At 45.5% G+C, this 13,457-nt stretch overlaps 1 protein-coding gene across 4 annotated transcripts in view; it reads right to left on the bottom strand.

Annotated features, from left to right (window-relative positions):
• Nucleotides 1-13,457, bottom strand: part of LOC117505959 (cytoskeleton-associated protein 5-A-like) — a 123,681-nt gene that overhangs the window by 23,346 nt on the left and 86,878 nt on the right. For all 4 annotated transcript variants that reach the window (XM_034165499.1, XM_034165500.1, XM_034165498.1 and 1 more), the window contains exons 11-14: nt 5,735-5,899; nt 2,477-2,605; nt 2,230-2,400; nt 1,827-1,928 (exon numbers count right to left, since the gene is read on the bottom strand). In XM_034165499.1, the coding sequence (XP_034021390.1) occupies nt 1,827-1,928; nt 2,230-2,400; nt 2,477-2,605; nt 5,735-5,899 (567 nt within the window). The remainder of the gene's footprint in view (nt 1-1,826; nt 1,929-2,229; nt 2,401-2,476; nt 2,606-5,734; nt 5,900-13,457) is intronic.

Raw genomic sequence — 13,457 nt, 5'->3', positions numbered from 1 at the left:
TCTTTATAAATCTCATTGGAACGGCACCAAACAAAAGTTCCAGCATCATCACCTTGCCCAATGCAGATTCGAGATTCATCACTGAATATGACTTTCATCCAGTCATCCACAGTCCACGATTGCTTTTCCTTAGCCCATTGTAACCTTGTTTTTTTCTGTTTAGGTGTTAATGATGGCTTTCATTTAACTTTTCTGTATGTAAATCCCATTTCCTTTAGGCGGTTTCTTACAGTTCGGTCACAGACGTTGACTCTAGTTCCTCCCATTCATTCCTCATTTGTTTTATTGTGCATTTTCGATTTTTGAGACATATTGCTTTACATTTTCTGTCTTGACACTTTGATGTCTTCCTTGGTCTACCAGTATGTTTGCCTTTAACAACCTTCCCATGTTGTTTGTATTTGGTCCAGAGTTTAGACACAGCTGACTGTGAACAACCAACATCTTTTGCAACATTGCGTGATGATTTACCCTCTTTTAAGAGTTTGATAATCCTCTCCTTTGTTTCAATTGACATCTCTCGTGTTGGAGCCATGATTCATGTCGGTCCACTTGGTGCAACAGCTCTCCAAGGTGTGATCACTCCTTTTTAGATGCAGACTAACGAGCAGATCTGATTTGATGCAGGTGTTAGTTTGGGGGATGAAAATTTACAGGGTGATTCCATCATTTATTCCTCAGAATTGCGCGAGTCCGTATTTTTCCCTCTGCTTGGTCTAAAAAAGTAACCGTTACTGACTGCCACAATTTTTTTTCCTGATTTCTTATAGTGTTTCTTAAAGCCAGAAAGTTGCCATTTGAAATGACTTTAGTTTTGTGTCATGTCTGTGATCTGCTTTTTTTCTACAAAATTAAACAACTGAATGAACATCCTCCAAGGCCGGTGATTCCATAATTTTTGCCAGGGGTTGTATATGATGAAATAAACGGAACACGGAAACAAATTTTGGATACAAACACTCATTTTGCTGAATTTCACGGCGGTGCATGGACACGCACTGGATGTTCGGTCGCTGACCGGTACAAGTGCTGTGGGCTTTGGGGCTCGCTGTGCCTTTTCTGCGCTCTTCTGGACGCGGGAAGAAAAGCCCGTTTAAGATTAACTTTGGTGACATGTTTCTTCATCTTGCAGTGTTCTTTCAAGGTTTTGTTGATGAAATCCAAACATAACGTGCAGAGAGCTTTACCGGGAGCTCAACCTTACGGACAAATTCAAACAGTCTTGCCTTTGTCCCGTCCACGTCCCACTCCAACCATGTGCACTTAAACCTTTTTTTTTTTAACGTGACCAGCTGAGGCTGCGCGTGGACACTCCCACAGACACGGCCTACGCGTGACCAGCTGAGGCTGCACGTGGACACTCCCACAGACACGGCCTACGCGTGACCAGCTGAGGCTGCGCGTGGACACTCCCACAGACACAGCGTGCATGTGAGCAGCTGAGGCTGCGTGTGGACACTCCCACAGACACAGCGTGCATGGGAGCAGCTGAGGCTGCGTGTGGACACTCCCACAGACACAGCGTGCATGGGAGCAGCTGAGGCTGCGCGTGGACACTCCCACAGACACAGCGTGCATGGGAGCGCTGAGGCTGCGTGTGGACACTCCCACAGACACAGCGTGCATGGGAGCAGCTGAGGCTGTGCGTGGACACTCCCACAGACACAGCGTGCATGTGAGCAGCTGAGGCTGTGCGTGGACACTCCCACAGACACAGCGTGCATGTGAGCAGCTGAGGCTGTGTGTGGACACTCCCACAGACACAGCGTGCATGTGACCAGCTGAGGCTGCGTGACCAGCTGAAGGATTCGTGTTCACAGACTTACCGCTAATTCGCTCTCAATAAACTCTTTCGTGTCAGGCGCTTTTCTGGCTTTCCCACTGGCTGCAGATGTAGGTTTGACTTTCTTGGGTGGACCTGCTGATGGCTACAGGAAACAAAGACACAAATGGTCTCAAACACAACCGTGGGATCATCTTCCTGCCAACAAACACTACAGGTTACAACTGAAAAAATGTGCTGTACATGACATGATGATACAACGGGACACTGCTGTATCATAAACGTATCTACACAATCACAGAATAATGGCACAGCACTTAAGGTGTGCATATCTCTTTGCAGAGTGCAGCGCATTGTCTGTCGTGTGCGATCGACCTAAAATGTTAACTATTTCAAATTGCAACAATAATCCTGTTCTGCCGCGGGGGATGTTGTGGGATCACTACCTTGCTGGCAGGAGCAGTTTGAGGCTTTTTGTTGAGAACAGATGATCTGGGTGAAGCTTCAGCAGGAGGAGCAGCTTTAGCAGCTACAGCCTTCTGTTCAGTCCCTCCATCTTTTCCTCCTCCGACCTTCTTTCCTCCAGGGAGCTCAACTTTGTTGGCACATTCCTTTATCTGTGAGTGCGGGACATAGAAGGAAAAGTCAATCAGAAAAACAGCACTAAATGTTGCAGAGTGTTTCAATCTCTACCTTATCCTTCTTGAGTTTGTCCAGGTCAGCCAGGAAGGGGTTGACCGCTTTCTCTCCGACCACTTTCATGGATGTGCCCAAAGCTTCGAATGCAGCATCACGAACCTCCGGTGAAGAGTCGTTCACTTGCTGAACACGGAGACAGATTGACAGTAATGGACAACATGCAATCAAACAGCAAAACAATGAGTGATTCCGACGACTGAAATGTGACTTTAAATGCGAGTCTCTACAAACCCAGTCATTAAAAACCTGAATAGCATGTGAAGTTTGAACCTCACACATCCTGTGTGCACTCAGTGCCACACAGCATGTGATGATGTTAGAACCTCACACATTTTAAAAACAAATTTTAAAGACAGTAACATTAGCAGAAATGGATATACACCCAGACAACAGCTTAAAGTTTTGTGCTATAATGAAGTGTAGATGCAGTAACATGGACTCATTCAAAGAACCGTGGAAACTGGATTCTCGTGTGGTCTAAATATGGTCATGCACACACACATGGTCCTTGCACACACAGACCACATGTTTTTATGTTGGAACTGAACTGACTGTTGGAGCTGTGTTCTGCTTAACCAAATGTGCAGACCGTATTTTCTGCACCATAAGGCACACCGGATTATAAGGCCCGCCCTCAATTAGCGGGTACTTAACCCTTACAAAAGGCGCACGCTAAAACATAGTCTACAAAAAAAAAAAAAAAAAAAAAGGTCACAGATGCAAAACGGTGAGTTTATTTGAACTTTTTAACAACTTTGAACTACCGGAATAACGACAATATGGTACTCACATTATTTTTTATTATGGTTGTGTCACAAATCCATCGAAGTTTTCATCTTCTGTGTCTGAATTGAACTGCTGGTCTTCTAGCTGTGGCCACCTGGCTTTGTTTCTGCGGAAACTCCGTTTGGTCTTTTTAACTTGGCGCAGTTCATTTTCTTGTTTCCTCTCGCAGCTGCTCTATTCCCATGAACAACCGCGTAACTGATAGCCTGCAGTTTGAATTGTGCCTCGTAAGCATGTCTCTTCGCTGGCGCCATTTTCGGGGGTCCTTAGACAAACAAATGTTTTGCAGGATACCTGTAGTATACGGTAACTACCAGAGGAGTGGCGGAGGTAAGTGTACGTACCACGGACTCTTCTCTGATTGGTTTATCGCTGGCAGCGTACGTACTCTACGCTACCAGCGTACATACTTTACGTATTACGTAATGTTCTCCGATTGGTTTATCACTGCCAGGGTACGTACTCTACACTGCTAGCGTACGTACTTTACGTATTACGTCCTTATGTCAGTGGGAAATGGTCCGATATTCCGACGGTCAAAGACAACGTCGGTCGTTTTTACAGATTTTGGAATTCAGTGCGCACATAAGGCGCACCGGATTATAGGGCGCACGGCCGATTTCTGTGAAAATTTTAGGCTTTTAGGTGCGGCTTATGGTGCGGAAAATACGGTAATTATTATTTCCACTGCACAAATACACAGTATGTGGCTAATTCACAACTTTAACAATACAAGGTCTGTCCAAAAAGTAACGGACCTTTTTTATTTTTTTCAAAAACCATATGGATTTGAATCACGTGTGATTGCATCAGCCAAGCTTGAACCTTGGTGCGCATGTGTGAGTTTTTTCACGCCTGTCCGTTGCGTCATTCGCCTGTGAGCAGGCTTTGTGTGAGCACTGGTCCACCCCTCTCGTCGGATTTTTATTGCGAATAAATGTCTGAACGATTTGGAGCTTTGCTGCATCAATTTTCTCCAGAAACTGTGAGAAACCTCCAGGTGGACACCATTTGGAAAATTCAGATGGCTTTCAGGGACAATTTTATGGGGATTACACAGATTAAGGAGTGCTCCAGCTGGATAAAGACCGTCCACAGCGTCTGAGAGCGCGGCGCACTCCGAACGCCGATCGACAAGCTGAAACCCCGCTGAAACAACCAGATCATTTCCAAAGTGAAGGCTTTGTTGATCCGGGACATTGTTGCGGAGGGATGCGCCACGGAGCCGCTCATGGCGCGGACAAAAGCACCTCCGTGTTGGTCTCACAGGATGGCTTTCAGATGGCTTTCAGACGGCTTTCGGTGGCTTTTCAGTCGTGTGACTATCTGAGAAATTGTCGATGAGCTGGACATGCCAGAACATGTCCTGTGAGGCTTCATCACGGCGTTGCTTTGCGCCATGCGGCTCCGTCCCAACGCGCAAATTCCTCTGCTTCTCTTTCCATGACAAAAACTCCTGTAACAGTGGAATGTGCCGAAAAAGTGCTGATGTCCACGTCTTCTTCCTAGTTCTGTGGTAGTCAGACGACGTCCTGGATCAACAAAGCCTTCACTTTGGAAATGATCTGTTTGTTTCAGCGGGGTTTCAGCCTGTCGATCGGCGCTCGGAGTGCGGCGTGCTCTCAGCCGCTGTGGGTGGTCTTTAAACCGGCTGTAACATTCCTTAATCTGTGTGATCCCCATAAAATCGTCCCTGAAAGCCATCTGAATTTTCCGAATGGTGTCCACCTGGAGGTCTCTCACAGTTTCTGGAAAAAAATCGATGCAGCAAAGCTCCAAATCGTTTAGACATTTTATTCGCAATAAAAATCCGACGAGAGGGGTGGACCACTGCTCACACAAAGCCTGCTCACAGGCGAATGACGCAACTGACGGGTGAAAAAACTCACGCATGCGCACGAAGATTTAAGCTTGGCTGATGCAATCACATGTGATTCAAATCCATATAGTTTTTGAAAAAAATAAAAAGGTCCGTTACTTTTTGGACAGACCTCGTATATAACGGGAGAAAAGCAGGGGGCCTAAGACAGACCCCTGTGGAACCCCAAATTTCATGTCACTAAGGTTAGAGGTTGTGTTACTGTACAAAACACAGTGAAAATGACTGGTCAAGTATGACGTCAGCCATGCAAGGGCACTCCCAGTAATCCCAAAATGATTTTCCAGCCTATTAAGTAGAATATGATGATCCACAGTATCAAATGCAGCAATGAGATCTTACTTTTTGGACAGACCTCGTACATGAATTATTTTACATCATAAAAGTACATAATCTGTTTAAGGTAGTCCTTTCATTGAAGACATGTTAGTTGCTGTATTCTGACAAGCTTGTTTTTTTTTGTCTCCCATTACTGAAATCAGATGGTTCTCTAACTACAGTTTACATCTGCACTACATGTTGTCCCTCTGCTGGGTTCATGGTTTTGGTTCTATACTTCCGACCCTTGGTTCGCGTTGCAGGTATACCTTGGTGAGGGCAGCACAGAGAGGTTTGAGAATACTCTTCGGCAGCATGGCCTGGGTACAGTGTCTGAAGGACCGGGCCAGAAACAAGGAGGCCTGCTGCTTAATGGAGGGGTTCTTATTGTCCATCACAGCCAGGATGTGCTTCGACAGGTTCTGCAGTGTGGTCTGCAATCAAATAATAAAGATTAATCAACACAAAATTTAAAATCATCAGAAAAGGAGGCAGTTAAGAGCCAGAAACTATTCTCAAATTGACAACAGTTAAAAACAAAACCAAGTTATCAATCCATCTATATACAACCCCGGGCAAAAATTATGGAATCACCGGCCTTGGAGGATGATCATTCAGTTGTTTAATTTTGTAGAAAAAAAGCAGATCACAGACATGACACAAAACTAAAGTCATTTCAAATGGCAACTATCTGGGTTTAAGAAACACTATAAGAAATCGGGAAAAAAAATTGTGGCAGTCAGTAACGGTTACTTTTTTAGACCAAGCAGAGGGAAAAAAATACGGACTCACTCAATTCTGAGGAATAAATTATGGAATCACCCTGTAAATTTTCATCCCCAAAACTAACACCTGCATCAAATCAGATCTGCTCGTTAGTCTGCATCTCAAAAGGAGTGATCACACCTTGGAGAGCTGTTGCACCAAGTAGACTGACATGAATCATGGCTCCAACACAAGCGATGTCAACTGAAACAAAGGAGAGGATTATCAAACTCTTAAAAGAGGGTAAATCATCATGCAATGTTGCAAAAGATGTTGGTTGTTCACAGTCAGCTGTGTCTAAACTCTGGACCAAATACAAACAACATGGGAAGGTTGTTAAAGGCAAACATACTGGTAGACCAAGGAAGACATCAAAGTGTCAAGACAGAAAACTTAAAGCAATATGTCTCAAAAATCGAAAATGCACAACAAAACAAATGAGGAACAAATGGGAGGAAACTGGAGTCAACATCTGTGACCGAACTGTAAGAAACTGCCTAAAGGAAATGGGATTTACATACAGAAAAGCTAAACGAAAGCCATCATTAACACCTAAACAGAAAAAAACAAGGTTACAATGGGCTAAGGAAAAGCAATCGTGGACTGTGGATGACTGGATGAAAGTCATATTCAGCGATGAATCTCGAATCTGCATTGGGCAAGGTGATGATGCTGGAACTTTTGTTTGGTGCTGTTCCAATGAGATTTATAAAGATGACTGCCTGAAGAGAACATGTAAATTTCCACGGTTGATGATGATATGGGGCTGCATGTCAGGTAAAGGCACTGGGGAGATGGCTGTCATTACATCATCAATAAATGCACAAGTTTATGTTGATATTTTGGACACTTTTCTTATCCCATCAATTGAAAGGATGTTTGGGGATGATGAAATCATTTTTCAAGATGATAATGCATCTTGCCATAGAGCAAAAACTGTGAAAACATTCCTTGCAAAAAGACACATAGGGTCAATGTCATGGCCCAAGTCTGGATCTTAATTCAATTGAAAATCTTTGGTGGAAGTTGAAGAAAATGGTCCATGACAAGGCTCCAACCTGCAAAGCTGATCTGGCAACAGCAATCAGAGAAAGTTGGAGCCAGATTGATGAAGAGTACTGTTTGTCACTCATTAAGTCCATGCCTCAGAGACTTTCATTGTTTTTCATGATTCCATCATTTATTCCTCAGAATTGAGTGATTCCATTTTTTTTTTCCCTGTGCTTGGTCTAAAAAAAGTAACCGTTACTGCTACAATTTTTTTTCCTGATTTCTTATAGTGTTTCTTAAAGCCAGAAAGTTGCCATTTGAAATGACTTTAGTTTTGTGTCATGTCTGTGATCTGCTTTTTTCTACAAAATTAAACAACTGAATGAACATCCTCCAAGGCCGGTGATTCCATAATTTTTGTCAGGGGTTGTATTAATAGCCAAGTGTGTGTATGCGTGCATATGCATGGCTTCGATCATGGAGAAACTGGGGACAGGTGACATTTGTCATTTCGTATGCTTATGTGTTTTGGGTCAAGATGAATGCTACAAAAATGGAAAGTTGATAAGACAAAAATTTTGGGAGAAATTAGCGAGATTAGTTAACAGCAGTGAACAATGGACGTTGTGCACCATGCAACATGGGAGTTCAGGCTTTTTATTTTGTAAAATCAATATAAATACACAGAGGTGAATATATCAAGGAGACATAGATAACACAATAAAGCATAAACGCTGATTTCCATTGTGGTCATTTATTGTGTTTTTGTAGTTCAATTGTTAATTAAGTGTCATGTTGCTGTTACCATGAGTGACAAGCGCTTATCACCTGCTTGAGGAAGAATGCAGAAAAGACAAAAAGCTCTGTCTATGTTTGTGTGCGTGCGTGTAACTTCGATCTTGGACATACTGGGGAGACCTGACGTCTGGTATGTTTATAAATCTTGGGCCTCTCCGGGAACCATCACTTCACCGTGGTGGAGAGGTTTGTGTGCTGCTATGAACCTGAGAGCTGTATTGTCTGGAGCCTTTGTGCTCCTGGTAGGGTCTCCCATGGCAAACTGGACTCAGGCGAGGGGCCAGACTAAGAATAGTACACAAAACACCATAAAAAAACACCCAGCCCAGAGGAAGCCCGGGGCCCCCGTCTGGAGCGGCAGGGGCAAGCTCTGGGGGTGTGGAACATCACCTTACTGTAACGGAAGGAGCCAGAGGTTGTGTGGGAGATGGAGCGATACCAGTTAGAGCTGGTGGGCCTCGCCTCCACGCACAGCCTCAGCCCTGGAACCACTCTCCTTGATAGGGGTTGGACCTTATTCTTCTCTGGAGTTGCCCAGGGTGTGAGGCACTGGGTGGGTGTGGGGATACTCACGAGACCCCGGCTGAGTAAGTTGGAGTTTACGAGGGTAGGCTGAAAAGTTCTAAGGCTGACTATGATGCATTTGTCGAATTGAACAAATTCAGGGTTATTTTTTTACATAGTCTCTCTCTAACTCCACACACTTCTTCCAGCGGTGCTTGAGTGCTTCGATTCCCTTGGCATAGAAGCTTTCATCTTGAGAGTCAAAATAGTCCTCAACGGCAGCCATCACCTCATCATTGCTCCGATAGTGCTTCCTAGCCAGGTTTTTTTTTTTCAGGTTTGGGAACAGATGAAAGTCCGAGGGTGCCAAGTCATGGAAGTATGGTGGGTGATCTACCAGTTTGAATCCACACTCGTGGATAGTGGCCATGGCCATTGTTGACTTGTGAGCTGGGGCATTGTCTTGATGGAACAGCACCCCTTTCGTCAGCTTTCCTGGTCGCTTCTTTTTGATAGTCTCGCATAACTGTCTCAGTAGCTTAGAATAGTACTGCCCATTTATGGTTTGTCCCTTTTCTAGATAGTCCACGAACACAATGCCCTTGGCATCCCAGAAAACTGAAACCATGACCTTCCCCGCAGATGAAACCACCTTGGCCTTCTTTGGAGGTGGTGACCTTGGGTGTTTCCACTGCATTGATTGTTTTTTTGTCTCTGGTTCAAAGTGGTGAACCCAACACTCATCCTGGGTAAGAAAACGTTCCATGTAATTGGCTGGATCCTCTTCAAATTGCGCCAAGTTTGCCTTCGACATGACTAGCCTGGTGCGTTTCTGATCAGGCGTCAGAAGACGTGGCACCCACCGAGCTGACACCTTTGACATTCCAAGTTCTTCATGCAGAATGCGTTCAATTCTCTCACGGGATATTCCCACAGCATCTGCTAGCTGATTAATCGTCGATCGTCTGTTGTCCATCACCATTTCATGAACAAGGTCAATGTTAACCCCTTCTTATGCAGGTACTTAATCACACCGCGATGCCAGATTTTGTCCATTTTTGCCGTTTCCCTCTACCACGAACTTTCAAACTTGGCTATGAACCACAAACTACCTCACAACCTGGAAAAAAAAACACAGTTAGTCATCAAAAGAGTTGAACTTAATGCATGCCAAGTTTTACAGAAATGGCATTTCTCCTTCTTGGTGAGCCTTAGAACTTTTCAGCCTACCCTCGTACTCCGGCAGATGAGAGGGTCACCTCCCTGCGCCTTCATGTGACCGGGGCAAAAACTCTGACTGTTGTTTGTGCATATGCACCAAACAGTAGTTTGAAATATTCTGCCTTCTTGAAGTCTCTGAAGGGAGTCCTGTATGGGGCTCCCATGGGAGACTCCACTGTTCTGCTGGGGGACGTCAGCTCACACGTGGGCAATGACAGAAACATCTGGAGAGACATGATTGGGAGGAATGGCCTCCCTGATCTAAACCTGAACAGTTTGTTGCTGGACTTCTGTGCTAGTCATGGACTCTCGATAACAAACACCATGTTCTAACATAAGGATGCTCATACGTGTACATGATACCAGAGCACCCTATGCCGAAGATCGATGATCAATTTTGTGATCGTACCATCTGATCTGAGGCTGCATGTTCTGGACACTCGGGTGAAGAGAGAGGCAGAGCTGTCAACTGATCACCATCTGGTGGTGAGTTGGATCAGAGGGTGGGGGAGGACTTTGGACAGTCCTGGTAAGCCCAAACGGATAGTGCGGGTGAACTGGGAACATCTGGAGGAGCCCACTGTCCGACAGAACTTCAACTCAAACCTCCAGCTGAGCTTTTCTAGCATCCCTATGGAGGTGGGGAGGCACTGAACCAGAATGGACAATGTTCAAAGCTACCACTGCTGAAGGTGCAGTGGGGAGCTGTGGCCTGAACGTCTTAGGTGCCTCAAGGGGCAGAAACCGTCGAACAGCATGGTGGACACCAGTGGTCAGGGAAGCCGTCCAACTGAAGAAGGAGTCCTTCCGGGATATGTTATCTCAGAGGACTCCGGAGGCAGTTGCAAGGTACAGACAGGCCCAAAGGGCAGAAGTCTCTGCTGTGGGGGAGGCAAAGCAGTGGGTGTGGGAGGACTTCGGAGCAACCATGGAAAAGGACTTTCGGTTGGTACCAAGGTGCTTCTGGCAGACCATGAGGCACCTCAGGAGGGAACCATCCAAGCTGTCTACAGTAAGGATGGGACTCTGTTGACCTCAACTGAGGATGTAATTTATTGCTGGAAGGAACATTTTGAGGAACTCCTGCATCAGACCGGTGCACCCTCTATAGTAGGAGCAGAGCTGGAAGCTGATGGAGGATTATCATCCATTTCCCTGGTGGAAGTCACTGACAAAGTCAAAGAACATCACAGTGGCAAGGCCCTGGGGGTTGATGAGATCCGTCCAGAAATACTGAAGGCTCTGGGTGTTGAGGGACTGTCTTGGATGAGAGGTCTCTTCAACATTGCGTGGATGTGTGGGACGGTGCCTAAGGAGTGGCAATCAATCAATCAATCAATCAATCAATTTTTTTATATAGCGCCAAATCACAACAAACAGTTGCCCCAAGGCGCTTTATATTGTAAGGCAAGGCCATACAATAATTATGTAAAACCCCAACGGTCAAAACGACCCCCTGTGAGCAAGCACTTGGCTACAGTGGGAAGGAAAAACTCCTTTTTAACAGGAAGAAACCTCCAGTAGAACCAGGCTCAGGGAGGGGCAGTCTTCTGCTGGGACTGGTTGGGGCTGAGGGAGAGAACCAGGAAAAAGACATGCTGTGGAGGGAGCAGAGATCGATCACTAATGATTAAATGCAGAGTGGTGCATACAGAGCAAAAAGAGAAAGAAACAGTGCATCATGGGAACCCCCCAGCAGTCTACGTCTACGTCATAACATGTGTGCCACCACATGTGGCAAACATGTGGTGGCCCCATATTTAAAAAAGGGGACCAAAGAGTGTGTGCCAATTACAGGGGCATCACACTACTCAGCCAAAGGCAAAGTTTACTCAGGCAAAGTTAACTCCAGGGTGCTGGAAAGGACAGTTTGGCCGATAGTCAAACCTCTAATTGAATGGACTCCCTTAGGAAGATGGCTGGTGTCTCCTGTAGAGATAGGGTGAGACGTTCAGTCATCCATAGGGAGCTCGGAGAAGGGCCGCTGCTCCTTCGTGTTGAAAGGAGCCAGCTGAGGTGGTTCGGGCATCTGGTAAGGATGCCCCCTGCGCGCCTCCCTAGGGAGGTGTTCCAGGCACGTCCATCTGGGAAGAGACCCCGGTAACACCTCGGTATCCTCCAATCAGAGGTGGTCAATGTGGCCCAGGAAAGGGAGGTCCGGGGTCCCCTGCTGGAGCTGCTGCCCCTGCAACCCCATCCCGGATAAGCAGCTAAAGATGAGTGAGTGAATTTTGGGTCAAGGATGAACGCTGCCAAAATGGAACATTAATAGGACTAATATTTTTGGAAAAACTATAGATATTAGCTAACAACACTAAATAATGGATGTTGATAATTACATTCTGGACTCGCATCATTCCAGCAGGTGGCAGCAAATCACCTATATATTAAAAGCATGCATGCATGCGTAGATGACTATTTCCATTTCTGCAATATAAAAAACATCAACCCAGAAATCTGTCTGTGATCTCCTCTTCTGCTAATTCATGAGTAGAGGACTACAATAACTATCTTCGCTCTGTCCTGGATATCCATGCCCCCTAAAAACAAAGAACTGTGTCCTTCTCACATTCAGCCTCCTGATTCACTGATGAGCTACGTAAGATGAAGGCTGCTGGCCATGCTACTGAGAGACGCTTCAGATCATCTGGCCTCCCCGTACATACGTTGGCTTACAAGGACCATCAGAAGGCCTATGCTAAGTCTCTAAAAGAAGCATAGCCTAGATCCTTTCCCTACAGCCCTCAAGAAATCCAACCTCCCGGCCCTAAACCTCTCATTACACAAATAATAAATCTGTCTCTGCAGTCTGGTCATGTCCAGTCATTATTGAAAACTGCTGTATTCAAACCCCTGCTGAAAAAAACCCAAACTGGACCCAAAGGTGCTCTCCATTTACCAGCCCAATTCCTACCTTCTATTCCTCTCCAAGGTTCTGGAAAAAGATGTTGCCATTCAGCTACAGGACCACCTCTATTCTCATAGTCTATGTGAAATGTTTCAGTCTGGTTTTCACTCTGCTCATAGCAGAGACAGCTCTGGTGAGGGTACCCAATGATGTCCTTATGGCAGCTGATGCTAGTTTCCCCTCCTTGTTTATCCTTCTTGACCTGACGGCTGCTTTTGATACCATTGATCACAACATTCTCCTTAAATACCTACACACTGCTATTGCACTTTGGAACATGGCACTGGACTGGTTTTCATCATACCTCACCAACAGGACTGAGTATGTCAACCTGGGAAATGCCAGGTCCCAGATAGCCCGGTCTACTGTGTTGTACCTCAAGGTTCTGTGCTTGGCCCATTAATATTTATTTTGTACATGCTGCCACTGGACCATGTCATCAGCAGGCATGGTATCTCATTCCACGGCTATGCTGATGACATACAGCTGTACTTAAGGACAGATCCAAACCCCTCTTCTTTTCAGGCACCTTTCTCTTCTTCATTATTACCCTCACTTCCTGCCTGGAGGAGATAAAGGCATGGATGAGACAAAACTTTCGTCAATTAAACAGCTCCAAAACAGAAGCCATTCTAGTTGGCACCACCCATTAGGTCCAAACATCCACTACAACCACCATCTCCTCTGGTCAAGACATCCCTCTTTCAACTACCATCACTAACCTTGGTATGAGACTGGACCCTCACCTCACATTTGGCAATCACATCAAACATCTGTTTAAGACCTACTTCTTTCACCTCAGAAAC

Source organism: Thalassophryne amazonica, unplaced genomic scaffold, assembly GCF_902500255.1.
Source record: "Thalassophryne amazonica unplaced genomic scaffold, fThaAma1.1, whole genome shotgun sequence".
In the NCBI taxonomy this organism is placed as follows: Eukaryota; Metazoa; Chordata; class Actinopteri; order Batrachoidiformes; family Batrachoididae; genus Thalassophryne; species Thalassophryne amazonica.
This window is presented reverse-complemented; position numbering and strand designations above follow the sequence as displayed.